This window comes from Rhagoletis zephyria, unplaced genomic scaffold (assembly GCF_001687245.7).
Source record: "Rhagoletis zephyria isolate East Lansing unplaced genomic scaffold, Rhagoletis_zephyria_1.1 Rzeph_scaffold_00428, whole genome shotgun sequence".
NCBI classification, from domain to species: Eukaryota; Metazoa; Arthropoda; class Insecta; order Diptera; family Tephritidae; genus Rhagoletis; species Rhagoletis zephyria.
Window position 1 is genome coordinate 21,175 of NW_016157512.1, and position 13,667 is coordinate 34,841.

Sequence of the window (13,667 nt, forward strand, 5' to 3'; positions counted from 1 at the left end):
TTTCTACCTTGTGTTCCATATACTGAATTTTCTTAATTTTGATCATTTTCTTATACTCTTTCTTTATTTTGTTGTAATCTACCCAATCACCTGTGAGTACTGCCCTTTGGTGTAACCTAAACTTTTCTTTATTAGTGTCAGTCAGTTGTCTATCATACCATTTATTTCTAAGTTTAACCCGCCTTTGTACCCGAGAAGTTAGTTGATTCATACTCGAAATCAAACAAAGGTTGATATGTTCGAGCATATCATCAATATTGAAACTATTCAGGTTTGCAAAGTGGCATTGTCTCAAAAGATTTATGAGGTTGTCTGGGCTGTACTCATCCCAAGAAATTAATTCAGAGAGTTTATTGATTTCGCCTTGTTTTTTTATATTGCATTTGAACATTATGGTTTCGTGATCCGTTATTCTATGTTCCTCAGCTTTTTCACATGAAACTTCATTAGTGTTAGAGTATAACAAGTCGATGCGCGTTTCGGACTGTGCAGTAACCCTGGTATCGAAGTTGATTAACTGTTTCATTGCCTTCTGAGAGAATATCTCATTAAGCTTCCTACTATATGTCGATGATATATTCATATTTATATTAAAATCCCCAATAATAATGGTATTTACCATGTTAGCGCATGTTTCGGACAAAATGGCTTCCATATATGTCAGAAAATCTGCATCACTCGAACTGGGTGAGTGATAGACTACCCCGATTTTCCATTTGGTTTCAAAATTTCTCAATTGTACCACTATACACCAGACATTTTTATCAGTGGATCTATTTATTATTATTTTAAAGTCTATTGTGTCTCTCAAAATTACAATTACCCCGCCAGTGTGTCTACTATACGAGTCGCATCTAATAAACTGATAAGTTGGAAACTTGATTTCGGAGTCGTTTATTTCCTCTGTTGTACATGTTTCGGAGCATAAAACTATATCCGGATCAACAGTCTCAAGAAGCCTTTCAAGCTCGGCTTTATTGGCTATTATACTATTTATATTAAGATACACGCATTTTAAGTAACTGTTACGCTTTTCCATTACACCTAATTGCTAACATCCTACTCTTTGTTTCTCTAGTTTCAGTTTCGTAATATAGACAGGACATTCACGACTAAATGCGTTGTGCGCTACATCCAGGTTTAGCCCTAACTCTTTAACAGCATCACAACAATTTCCACAAACTTCTTTTTGGCTACTGTCAGTGCAACTTTCAGACTTGTGCTCTCCCATGCATTTGCTACACCTAAGCTTTTTGTTACAGCTGTTAGAGCTATGGTTGAAGCCCAGACACTTGTAGCATCTTCTCACGGTTTGCCCATCATAGACGGGGCATCGATCCCACCCAATATTAAGTCTCTTTGACTCCAATACCTGCAGGAAGAATTTGTGCTCAATTTCTATTATTGCACTGAATGAAGGAAATGCCTCACCACTGCGCCTGGACTTAAATATTTTTACACATTTCAAACTCGCATCATTTAAATAGCTATTCTGAGCTTTTATCTTATTTATTATCTCCGTCTCAGAATATTCAGCGTTTATGTGCGCTAACAAAATTTTAGGCGTATTAACTTTGGGTTCAGTGATGTCGTACACTTCTTTATTTAAGCTGTCTGCTAGAGCAGATTTTATTCTGTCCTTATCTGAAACGCTATTTGCGTTTATAACCACTGCCCCGTTATTCTTATTTGACACTCTATCAATTTTCATATCAGATGCATCGATCTTATTAAGGTCCACCCTAGTCTTCTCAGCCGCTTGTTTGTTTTTCGGCCTGACAATTATAGGAGGAATACCTTTCAATGCATTGGCATACGATACACCCACACCACTTTGTGCTTTCTCTTGGCTTATAGTTGTCACTTTCTTCACCTCGCTAATTATTTCTTGTTTTTGTTTGCATAGCTCACTAGTGGATGAATCTACCCTACATAGTCCCTCAACTCTTTTTATTGCATCAAGTTTTTCTTGGTTTTCCTTCTTTATACTATCAACTAACATTTTTACCTCTTTGCTGTGATTTTTTAACATTTTTTCAATATCTGTTTTTTGTTCTATTACATTCATGTTGTTGGCCTCAGCTATACCTATCATTTCTCTAAGAGCTTCATCCACATTGGCTATGTACCACGATTGAGAGAATACAAAGGTTGCGCCGATCTCGGACCGCTATTCCTCTCTTAACGAATTTGACAGAATCGTGGTTTGCATGACGTCACACTTGTGCAACTTGTTTACGTTTTCCTTAAAATATTTTTTCTTCTTCTTCCATTCTTGCTCACGTTTTGGTATTTCTCTCTCGCAATTGCACCAGTGTGAAGTCACACAAAAGTTATTCTCAAAAATCCTCTCTGATCGGCGCAATCTTGTATTCTATCATTCTTGGCTATGTACATCATGCAGTTGTCGCACATGAAGCGTAGGAGGGGACAGTTCTCTAGTGCCTTTAGGCTGTAATCGTCAGCCGACGCACATGCTTGCGTTCTATGGTACACTTTCCCACACACACCTTGGCAACGCACACCCGACTCTCCTCTGACGCCTTTTCGGCATTTCGCGCATTCCGACATCTTCGCACTCACTCAGCAGCCGCTATGTTTGGATGAATATGCATACGTATGTATGTACATCAACTTAAATGCGCGCTATTATTTGTCAATTTTGCTTATTTGAATTTTGTTTTTATTTCGACTTATTGGTTGGCTTATTAGTTTAAATCGTTATTTTTCACACTATTAATCTAATAATGCAACTATTAACTTTACACTTTGCAATATTGTTATATTTTTTACACCATAACCAGAGCGATAAAAAACACGTCCGTTCGCGATCGATACTTCTCTTGCATTTCAACCAAGGCGCTGAGTGCATCAGCAGGGCAGGTCTTCATCGCCCCAGTTATGTCAATGCAAATCATTCGGTGCAATTTACTTAGTTTCGTGCTTGCAGTCCTTTGTGTAGCCTAGGTCCACCATGCCAAGGATGCATAGGTTACTATCGGTTTTATTATAGTATTAAATGACCAATAGGTCATTTTGGGGGTGAGGCCCCATGTTTTACCAAGGAGTAGCGAACAGGCAAAGAAAGCCTTTGGCGCCTTGTTGATAACCGCATCCAAATGTGCATTCCAGTTGGGTGTTTAACAAGAGTTATTCCCAGCTATTTTGCTTCACTGGAAAATTCTATTTGTGGCCCGCTCAAAGAGAAATTAGTCATAGTTAACTTTCTCCTTCGAGTAAATGGTACAATAATAGTTTTCGTAGAATAAATAGTTAGTCCTTTACCTTACACCATTTTTGTATGATACGTAGGACTTGTTGCATGCGGTTGGTGATGGTTTGGTCATGCAGTCCTGTTATGCAGATTACCAGATCGTCCGCGTAACCCTGAGTATCAAAGCCCTGGCGGTTCAGTTTGAAAAGGAGTTCGTCTATAACCATAGTCCCCAAAAGGGAAGAGAGTACACCCCCTTGAGGGCAACCCCTTGCGGCTTGTTGTTCCCAGGCGTCGGCATCTTTTCGTGGCGCGTTCTGTCGGAGTGGAGCTGTTGGATCTGGCCATCTTATTGGCCGATACTTTCTTGCTCGGAAGCCCTATTGAAGCCTCAGACAGTCTCCTGGCTTCCTTATAGTCCATGCCCTTATCAATATAGCGCTTGAGGCGTCTCCTGGCGGCTCCACGCAGCCTCTCATGCTCTCGAGCCTGTCCGTGCATAGCGTTGTTGGTAGGAGTGGCAAGAAGTTCCTGCTCCTCCTCCGGCGAGATGTCAGATAGCAACTTCCCGGGACTTGCATCCCGGACAGTTGGTTTTGGAGCTGTTCAGCTCCGTCTGGCTTTTGTAAAAAAAGTATTATTTTCTTTAATATTCATGGTAGGTCCCACGAGTATGGGGGAAAGTATGTCAGCTGGGACACAGCCCCCACTATCCCGAGCCGGACTGCTTACAACCAGATGTCGCCATGTATCTGGAGGCCTCCATTATAAGACAAAATAACGTAGTGCCATTCATTCCATAAGCACGGTACGGATGACACTCGGAATCAGTGATTGGACTTCTACCACATTGTGGTAGATCTGCCACTTTTTTGAGCATCTACCACACAAGGTCTGAAATCTACCACATATTCGTGTTTTTGAGAAGCTTTATTTTTGCTCGACATAATTTTCTTAACTTTAAGAGCAAAAATTGTCCAACACTAAACACTAACAACAGGCAGAATGGGAGGATAAAATAAACCGTAAAATAGTAAATTTTCTCAATATTTAATTTTTCTACAGGAAACGTGGTTTTATTGTGTTAAATTGCAAAATATATGATTTATAAAAAAGAATTAATAGCGAAAATTTTAAAAAATGGCGATTTTTGTGAAAGTATTAGCGAATTTCAGTGCATCTAAAGTTTCTAAAGCGTTGTTTACTTTTGCTTGAGAATTGTCAAAATCGGCAAATCCCAAGTAGCGGTTTCTGGAACGTGCCACATTTGTTCGCTACATCGTGATGTGGTAAAAAAAAAGCTGCCAGCGCTCCGCAAGGTTGCAGAAATCTTTCAAAATATGTTCGAAAAATATCTTGATATAGAAGGAACTGCTTTACATTGCCAAGGAAAAAAATTGTCAAAACTCAACGCAATTTTTAGCAACTTCAATCTTGCAATTTTTTATACTAAAATTATTATTTTTTTAGATTCTAATTAAAAGGTTTTCAATTTAGGCGAAACCTCGCAGAATTTTTTAAATTTTTGTACAAAGTTTGATCAAAGAGATGACATCTACCACATTTTTTTTAAATCTACCACATTTTTTTCCAGATTCTACCACACAAGTTTTTTTTCAAGTCCGATCACTACTCGGAATTACGGGTTTTATCGAGTTGTCCTTTCTAGATCCGCCATATTCAGTAAAATCAGGGGCACCTCTCGCACGGTGGGACTCGTCGCCACGTACGGTCGGTCTTGAACCATCTGTTCCTGACTCAGAGCATTACGCCACGTATGGAGCAATATCAAGAGCCTTGACCCCCGACTTGTGAGGTATCATTGGAAAGGTATTTTCTCACCCTTTTTTATTTCTTTGCTAATAAGCTCATTCAAAGGATGTAAGAGAAAGGTGGGATGAACGAGCATCATTCAAAGTTGAACTAAGATGTTTTGGTATTTGAGAAAAAAAAATTGGGACACGAATGACTTTTTTTGCACATAAATAAAATTAGTGGGAAAATACCTTTCTACCGAGATCCCGTAAGTCTAAATTAGAATAGTTTTGGCCCAGTTATTTAAGTTTTTCGTAAATCAATCTTTGAAAAAAGTAAAAAAACAGCATCAAAAATCTCGTTATTACGGTCCCATTGAAAAGATTTTGAAATATTTGTATGCAAAATTGTTAAGCCTAATCTGCTTTGTCATCTGAGGGGACTTTTTTCAAAAAGTTCTTTAAGAAACTGTTTTTATTCATACAAACTCCATTTTTGGAGGTATTTTCAAATCGGTCCAGCTCGCTTAAATCTTAATATTTTTCCGAATTATTTTGGTGGACGTCTTAAAGTATAATAAGTTTTGTAACCCCGACGGAAAAACCGCAACTTTTTTTGGTGATGCAGTCTATTATACATAGATGGCTAAATACCTACAAACTAAATACTTTATGATTGAGGAAATAATAAAGCAATAAACAACTTACCTTACATTCCCTCTACTCACCTTACCACAACTCACTTCACCTCAACTCACCTCACTTTAAGTCACCTCCCCCAGATTAGCTCACTAAACTCACCACATCTTAACTCACTAGGATTCACAAGAATTTACTTCATCTGGACTTACCTCAATTCATCTCCTCACCTCACCTGAATTTATCTCATTGATCAGCAGATCAAATCACAACAACAACAAATAAAAATTATTAATTGTAATGATATGTTTAGTTCGGGACATTGAAACATACAGCTATCAGCTGTAGCGCGTGATCTTCAGAATTCTGGGGAATATTTCGGGATTTTTTGAACTTTTGGGACAAGGGTTTTCGAGATTACTGCAACATTTTTGGATCTTCGGGATTTTTGAGACTATTTCCCGGTACCCATCCTAATAAAACAGTATTTTTGGCACCAAGACCGTTTAGAAGATTAAAGCTACCATATACTAGCTGGGAATTTATTTTGTGAGACTTCAGTGCCAGTAGGGCTGGTTGACTGTCCGACAAAATGTAGATATATTTCGAGGATGTGCCTCTTCTAAGGCAATCTTTGCTCCACTTGAAAGATAGTTGGGTACCCATCGGTCTCGATTTTTTGAAGTTCGGCCCAGATATGCCAGCCCCAGTTTTACCACTATCAAGTTTAGATCCATCCGTGTACCAAACCTCTCCATTTGGTTTGGTGTATGGGTTCCCTGTATCCCAGAGAGCTCGATCTGCAATGTGTACCTCAAATTTTCTAGAGATTTCTAGTTTTGTGACTATTGCGTCACGCATTTGCAAAATGGGGTCATTGGCGAACATTAGGACCCTCATGTGGCCCGTCATATTTCCAATCTTCAGATCAGAAGTGTTTAGGATTCTTAGTTCCGCGGTGGTCGCCTCTATTTCTATTAAAATAGAAAAGGGAAGTATTTCAACTAAGGCGCTGAGTGCATCAGCAGGGCAGGTCTTCATGGCCCCTGTTATGTCAATGCAAATCATTCGGTGCAATTTACTTAGTTTCGTGCTTACAGTCCTTTGTGTAGCCTAGGTCCACCATGCCAAGGATGCATAGGTTACTATCGGTTGTATTATAGTATTAAATGACCAATAGGTCATTTTGGGGGTGAGGCCCCATGTTTTACCAAGGAGTCGCGAACAGGCAAAGAGAGCCTTGTCGCCTTGTTGATAACCGCATCCAAATGCGCATTCCAGTTGAGTGTTTAACAAGAGTTATCCCCAGCTATTTTTCTTTACTGGAAAATTCTATTTGTGTCCCGCTCAAAGAGAGTTTAGTCATAGTTAACTTTCTCCTTCGAGTAAATGGTACAATAATAGTTTTCGTAGAATAAATAGTTAGTCCTTTACCTTACACCATTTTTGTATGATGCGTAGGGCTTATTGCATGCGGTTGGTGATGGTTTCGTCATGCAGTCCTGTTATGCAGATTACCAGATCGTCCACGTAACCCTGAGTATCAAAGCCCTGGCGGTTCAGTTTGAAAAGGAGTTCGTCTATAACCATAGTCCACAAAAGGGGAGAGAGTACACCCCCTTGAGGGCAACCCCTTGTGGCTGTTATCGATTCTGTCGCGCCTCCTAATTCCATACTGATTTTACTTGTTCTTAGCATTGATAGAACCCATTTACGTATTTATTATTGGGCTCATACCCTTGCTCATCAATGCATCATCTATTGCCTTATATGATGTGTTATCAAAAGCCCCCGAAATGTCAATGAAGGCACAAAGGGCTATATTTTTAGACTCCTGAGTTTTCTCAATTTTTAAGGTGATGCTATGAGTGGCTGCCTCAGTGGATTTGCCTGGTTGATAGGCAAATTGGTTCTGGTTCGCAGGCCGTTCCCTTAGGTTGACTTTTCTGATATACTGATCCAGTATTTTCTCCATGCCTTTTAGGAGAAAGGAACTGACGCTAATTGGTCGGTAGGACGATGGTAGTTGTTTCGGCTTACATGGTTTTGGTAAAAATACGACCTTAATCTCAGGCCATCTGCTGGGAATATAACTCAGCAAGAGCGAGGAGTGGGGCTATGTAGTTTATTCCATGTTGAAGGAGGCATGGATAGACCCATCTGGTCCTGGCGATTTGTATGGACTAAATGTTGATAGAGCCCATTGCACACGTTCTACAGTGGTGAGCTCTGTAGCAAGGCTTTTTTCCCTTCCAAAAGTGGGTGTTCGAGCACCCACTTCTGGTCGACAGTAGCCTACTGCACTGCCCGGGAAATAAGTATCAAGCAATAGTTGGCAGGTCTCACCCGGATGCTGTATGTATCTGGTCTTTTCAGAGTGCCGATTGTGTTCTTGTGATCCCTTGTTAGAGCTTTTTGGAGGCGTATTGCCTCTGGGAGGCTGTTAATTTCCACGCAGTGGTTTCGCCCGCTAGCTCTTTTGGATCTTCTTAACTCTTTGTTGTAGGAGGTTAGGGCAATTTTATACGGGTTCCAATCACCCGTAATTTTTGCCTTCTTGCTTGGTTTCTCAGTTACTCAAGCTTCTTGCTCCACCAAGGCACATCACGTTTGGATTTTACCTTTCCTTTGGGACAGCTACGGTTGAAAGCTATTCCAATATGCAAAGCTGTTCAGCCTCGGTCTCAAGCTCCTGTGTGGTCGTGATTGGACTCATTGGGCTGTTTCCGCCTTCCTCCATAATAAGTCGAAGAGTTCCCAGTTCGGTTTTCTAGGATTTCTAAAAACTAGTTACTGTTCTGGAAAGTTACCAATGTTGAACTCTATGTGCATATGACTTTGATACCTCCCCCGAGACGTGCCAGTTTGTAACAGACGACGACATATTATAACTAATCATAGTCGGATCTAAAACATCCCCTCTAAGAGCATTTCTGAAAGTTGTTTCGTTGGCACGGTTTATAATACTTATATTATAGCTACTAATGCACTCAAGAAGGTACTCACCTCTTTTGTTGGTGTTGATGCTCCCCCATACATTATTATGGCCATTCCTCTGTTGCGATGATCCAGGGTCGACCACTCTGCTTGCAGTATTCCACAAATACCTTGATCTCTGGTGTTGGGGCTGTCTCCTCCTCACCAGGGAAATACGCGGAGGCAAGTAGTGCCTCTTGCACACCCCTTGGAGTATTTTCGCCCAGACCGCAACTAGATCCTTGGACTGCAGGGAGCTTTTTTGGGAGAGACGACATTACTTGCGGTCTTTGCGGCCGCGAGCAGCCACCTTCTTCCCAGTATTTCTACCCAGCAAGGCCATCTCCTCGGCCGATCGCGCGCCACCTTTCGCTCTTCGGGACGAACCCTTATGTGAGTTGCCCTGAAGGGGTGGTCTGACAATCAGCTTTGGGACACAACCGGGAGATCCTTTTGCGCTGATTTCAGTACCTCTTGTAGGATCGGGTACGGAATGTTCCTCGGTCGCGGAGGCGATGTCGAACTGACTTTTGTTGCTTCCGGCTGTTCAGCTTCGCCATTTCCGCCTCTGACGACTGCTGCTCCTGCCTTTTCCCCCTCATTTCCACTAAAGGCTGCTTGAAAGCCTCGGTCAGGGTTTTCAAGCAGCATGGTTGCTCCTCTTCGTCAGTGCGGGTGGTATCACTAATTACCACGGGCAAAGATGGCTTAGCCTTTTCTCGTAGCGTGACCATGCCAAAACCATAGTTAATGTTCCACGCCCTTCTCCTGATAATATCAGCAAAAATTGGGTCCACAGCAATGGGGACTTCATCCACCCTTGCCCAGCTTTGCTCCTTTCCAAGGGGTTAGTTTTGTGGTGACTTCTCTTATCCACCCCGCTGTTGCCGCATCCGTACAGCCGACTGACAGCCATCCATGACAGCGGAAAGTGCAGCCAGCAAAGATAGGCTTTACACCACTATCGTGATTGCTCCTGACCGCCTTCAAGATCGCACCCTGGATACCATATGGTGGTTGGGTAATCCTCAGGGATTATGCCCAGCTTCACTCCACACAACGCGTCCCTAAAGGACACCGCCTTCACAACACAAGTTTTATTTTTGCTCGACATAATTTTCTTAACTTTAAGAGCAAAAATTGTCCAACACTAAACACTAACAACAGGCAGAATGGGAAGATAAAATAAACCGTAAAATAGTAAATTTTCTCAATACTTAATTTTTCGACAGGAAACGTGGTTTTATTGTATTAAATTGCAAAATATATGATTTATAAAAAAGAATGGGGCACCTCTCGCACGGTGTGACTCGTCGCCACGTATGGTCGGTCTTGAACCATCTGTTCCTGACTCAGAGCATTATNAATTCAAAATTATCTGAAAAATTCGTATTTTTCTTACATAATGAGTAAAATTCACATACATAAGTTAAAAAAGTAATTTTTAACTGCTGTTTGTTTTTAATTTCTTTTCTAATAAGCTCATTCAAAGAATGAAAGTGAAAGGTAGGATGAACGAGCATCATTTAAAGTTGAATTAAGATGTGTTGGTATTTGAAAAAAAAATATATATATATATTGGGACACGAATGACTTTTTTTGCAGATAAATAAAAANTGTAAGAGAAAGGTGGGATGAACGAGCATCATTCAAAGTTGAACTAAGATGTTTTGGTATTTGAGAAAAAAAAATTGGGACACGAATGACTTTTTTTGCACATAAATAAAAATAGTGGGAAAATACCTTTCTACCGAGATCCCGTAAGTCTAAATTAGAATAGTTTTGGCCCAGTTATTTAAGTTTTTCGTAACTCAATCTTTGAAAAAAGTAAAAAAAAACAGCATCAAAAATCTCGTTATTACGATCCCATTGAAAAGATTTTGAAATATTTTTATGCAGATTTTTTAAGCCTAATCTGCTTTGTCATCTGAGCGGACTTTTTTCAAAAAGTTCTTTAAGAAACTGTTTTTATTCATAAAAACTTCATGTTTGGAGGTATTTTCAAATCGGTCCAGCTTGCTTAAATCTTAACATTTTTCCGAAATATTTTGGTTGACGTCTTAAACTATAATAAGTTTTGTACTCCCGGCGGAAAACCGCAACTTTTTTTGGTGATGCAGTCTATACATAGATGGCTAAATACTTACAAACTAAATACTTTCTGATTGAGGAAATAATAAAGCAATAAACAATTTACCTTACATTCCCTCTACTCACCTTACCACAACTCACTTCACCTCAACTCACCTCACTTTAAGTCACCTCCCCCAGATTAGCTCACTAAACTCACCACATCTTAACTCACTAGGATTCACAAGAATTTACTTCATCTGGACTTACCTCAATTCATCTCCTCACCTCACCTGAATTTATCTCATTGATCAGCAGATCAAATCACAACAACAACAAATAAAAAATTATTAATTGTAATGATATGTTTAGTTAAGGACATTGAAACGTACAGCTGTCAGCTGTAGCGCGTGATCTCCAGAATTCTCGGGAATATTTTGGGATTTTTAGAACTTTTGGGACTAAGGTTTTCGAGATTACTGCAACATTTTTGGATCTTCGGGATTTTTGAGACTATTTCGGTATTTTCGAGACTACTACGTAATTTCTAGCACTTTCGGGACTATTTAGAGATTTTCAAGACTACTTCGGGGTTACTAGAATTTTCGGGATTCTAAAGACTATTTTGTGAATTTCTAGGCCATTTCGAGGTTATTGGGATTTTTGGGATTCTAGGGACTATTTCGGGATTTCCGGGACTATTTCGGCATTTTTGGTATTCTCGGGACTATTTCGAGATTATCGAAACTATTTCCAGATTTTCGAGTCAACTTCGAGATTTTCGGATTTCAAGGAACTATTTGCTATGTTCGAATTACGATGGGTGCGATTTTGTTGGCTCCAAGAAATTATTAACACACTCAACTGAAGAACTAGTTTTGCGTTTTGGCTTTCTTGTGTGCAAAAAACTTGCAAAGTAGGAGAAATTGGGAAGTTGCTTATTCTTCTCTAATCAAAGTCATTTGTCTGCAATTTACGAAAATGGTGAATATTATTTTAATGCTTTTAAGTTTAAAATAACTTATTAGAACTCCAAATGTTTGTGAAGAGGGCAAATACTCATTTTCTTACGTTTGCTTAGCAATTTGCTTTAGGCAAACTTTTAATTTATAGACATGCATATATTCTTTTCATGTTTTCTATTTCATGCTTTCGTATGTAAACAACATATCGATCAGCTGTACCTAAAACTTGCAAGTTTTTGTTAATTGTGCGTTAGCGTCCTTTTTTCGATATTTTCCAAGTTGAAAGAGAATAGTCTTCTGCAAGTTGCTGCTGGGTATTTTTCACTGGACATCTATTCGAACAGTCTAAATACCATTTTATCTTCATAAAAGGCATAAGAAAGAGTCTACGGAAGGATGTACATATGTACATATATATGTATGTATGGATGCGGTACATAAATGCATAAAACAGTGAGACTGGCTACGACCCTTTCAGCCTACATTTAAACATCCAATGAAATTACAATTTAATGCACATACGCGTATAGACATATACATATATGTATGTACATTAGGGTGCTCCAAAACAAGTAAAGTCGGAATTTTAATGCTCTCACCCCCTAGGATTGTTCTATATCGAAAAAGGTATACCCCTATTTTTTTATTTTGAAATCAAAAAATATTTAGAGGTCGCTCAAAGTTTTCCATGTATTTTATATGGGGAAAAAAAACAATTTTTCGTGGAAATGGTATGGAATTCTTGATAATAAATGTTTTTCGATCGGAAAACTCTGGTTGTCTTCAGGAGACTTCCACTAACAATATCCAATTGTTTATTTAACCATTTTTCAATGGTAAGGATTTCTTATTTATCCCCCCATAGCTTTTTCTGGCATTTTCTATGGGTTTTAGCGGACCTATAAAAACATATTTAACTATTTTACTGGGAATCTCCTGAAGAGAAACAGGGTTATTGATTTTCAAGAATTCTATACCAATTCTACGAAAAATCGTTTTTTCCCCATATAAAATACATGGAAAATTGTGAGCGCTTTGGGCGACCTCTAAAGATTTTTTGATTCTAAAATAAAACAAGAGGGGTATATTCTTTCGATATATTATAATCCTAGGGGGTGAGAGCATAAAAATTCCGACTTTACTTTTTTAAATGCATTTTTGGACCACCCAAATTTACATACATATGTACATAAGTACATATATAATTGCAATGCATGCTCGTATGTTCATAAATACTTTTGTTTGGTGTAATCTTTGGTATATGTCCAGTGTACATTGTACACACATATATAAACCCCCTATATTCATTGTATAAAGTATTGTTCATCGAAATGAATATTCATACATGTCGTCGTTTAAAGTACAAAGCCGCGTATCGTCGTTCTGCAAAACCGCGTAACTGACATTTTTTGCCAAAAATAGGATTTGCTCACACAAGCTCTTGGCTCAAGCCTTATTCATTCGTCCTGAAATATATTAGCCATAAATGCGATTGCTTTATAAAAAAAGAGAACCATTTTGAAATATGAGTGTTTTTACTCTCTAGAAAATAATTTATGCTACCTCACATACGCGGTTTTGCATTATCTTGATACGCGGTTTTGTTCTTTAAACAACGTTATGTATGTATGCGCATATATGCAAACTTCCCAGTAGAAATCGGTTGTAAGCATTCATGAAATATGCATGCTGTATGAGTGAAAAGGTGTGAACAATTCATGAGCGGCCATGAATTTCCAGAAATAAAGTCAAATTCTGGCGAACTATAAGCGAACGTACATCAGTGTTGCCACAAGAAAATTATCAAATTCCACAAAAACAAATGAAAAATCCTCAAAATCGGAACAAATTACTCAAGGTTTTCTTATTTACTATTTACAGGTAGGTACTTAGCATAAAAATTAATTACATTCTCCAATCAATTGGTACATTTGTTCTTGCGGTTCAAACAAAGTATCACCATTATATTTATGCCTTGGTTTGTATATAACATTTCTGCAACTATATCAGTGCTCAATCTGGTCCTCAAGTCAGTTCTACACATTTTTA

The 13,667-nt window shown here is 38.9% G+C and overlaps 1 protein-coding gene and 1 long non-coding RNA gene across 2 annotated transcripts; one reads left to right on the forward strand and one right to left on the reverse strand.

The window, feature by feature from the left end:
• Positions 1 to 790: 790 nt before the first annotated feature.
• Positions 791 to 2,658, reverse strand: LOC108359646 (uncharacterized). Its single transcript, XM_017611582.1, has 3 exons — positions 2,392 to 2,658; positions 2,001 to 2,125; positions 791 to 1,572 (listed from the first exon to the last, which is right to left on the reverse strand). The coding sequence occupies exons 1-3, from the start codon at positions 2,569 to 2,571 to the stop codon at positions 1,569 to 1,571; spliced, it is 309 nt and encodes a 102-aa protein (XP_017467071.1). The 5' UTR covers positions 2,572 to 2,658; the 3' UTR covers positions 791 to 1,568.
• A 2,401-nt stretch (positions 2,659 to 5,059) lies between these two features.
• Positions 5,060 to 10,264, forward strand: LOC108359647 (uncharacterized). Its single transcript, XR_001846968.1, has 2 exons — positions 5,060 to 5,106; positions 10,213 to 10,264. It is a non-coding gene; the product is annotated as an uncharacterized LOC108359647 (long non-coding RNA).
• Positions 10,265 to 13,667: the final 3,403 nt, after the last annotated feature.

Bases quoted from the DNA above. Each gene is read 5' to 3' on its own strand.
- LOC108359646 (XM_017611582.1), bottom strand. From the start codon at position 2,571: ATGTCGGAATGCGCGAAATGCCGAAAAGGCGTCAGAGGAGAGTCGGGT. The intron at 2,126-2,391 runs ATAGCCAAGAAT...CAATCGTGGTAC, and splicing joins GCGACAACTGCATGATGTAC to ATAGCCAATGTGGATGAAGC.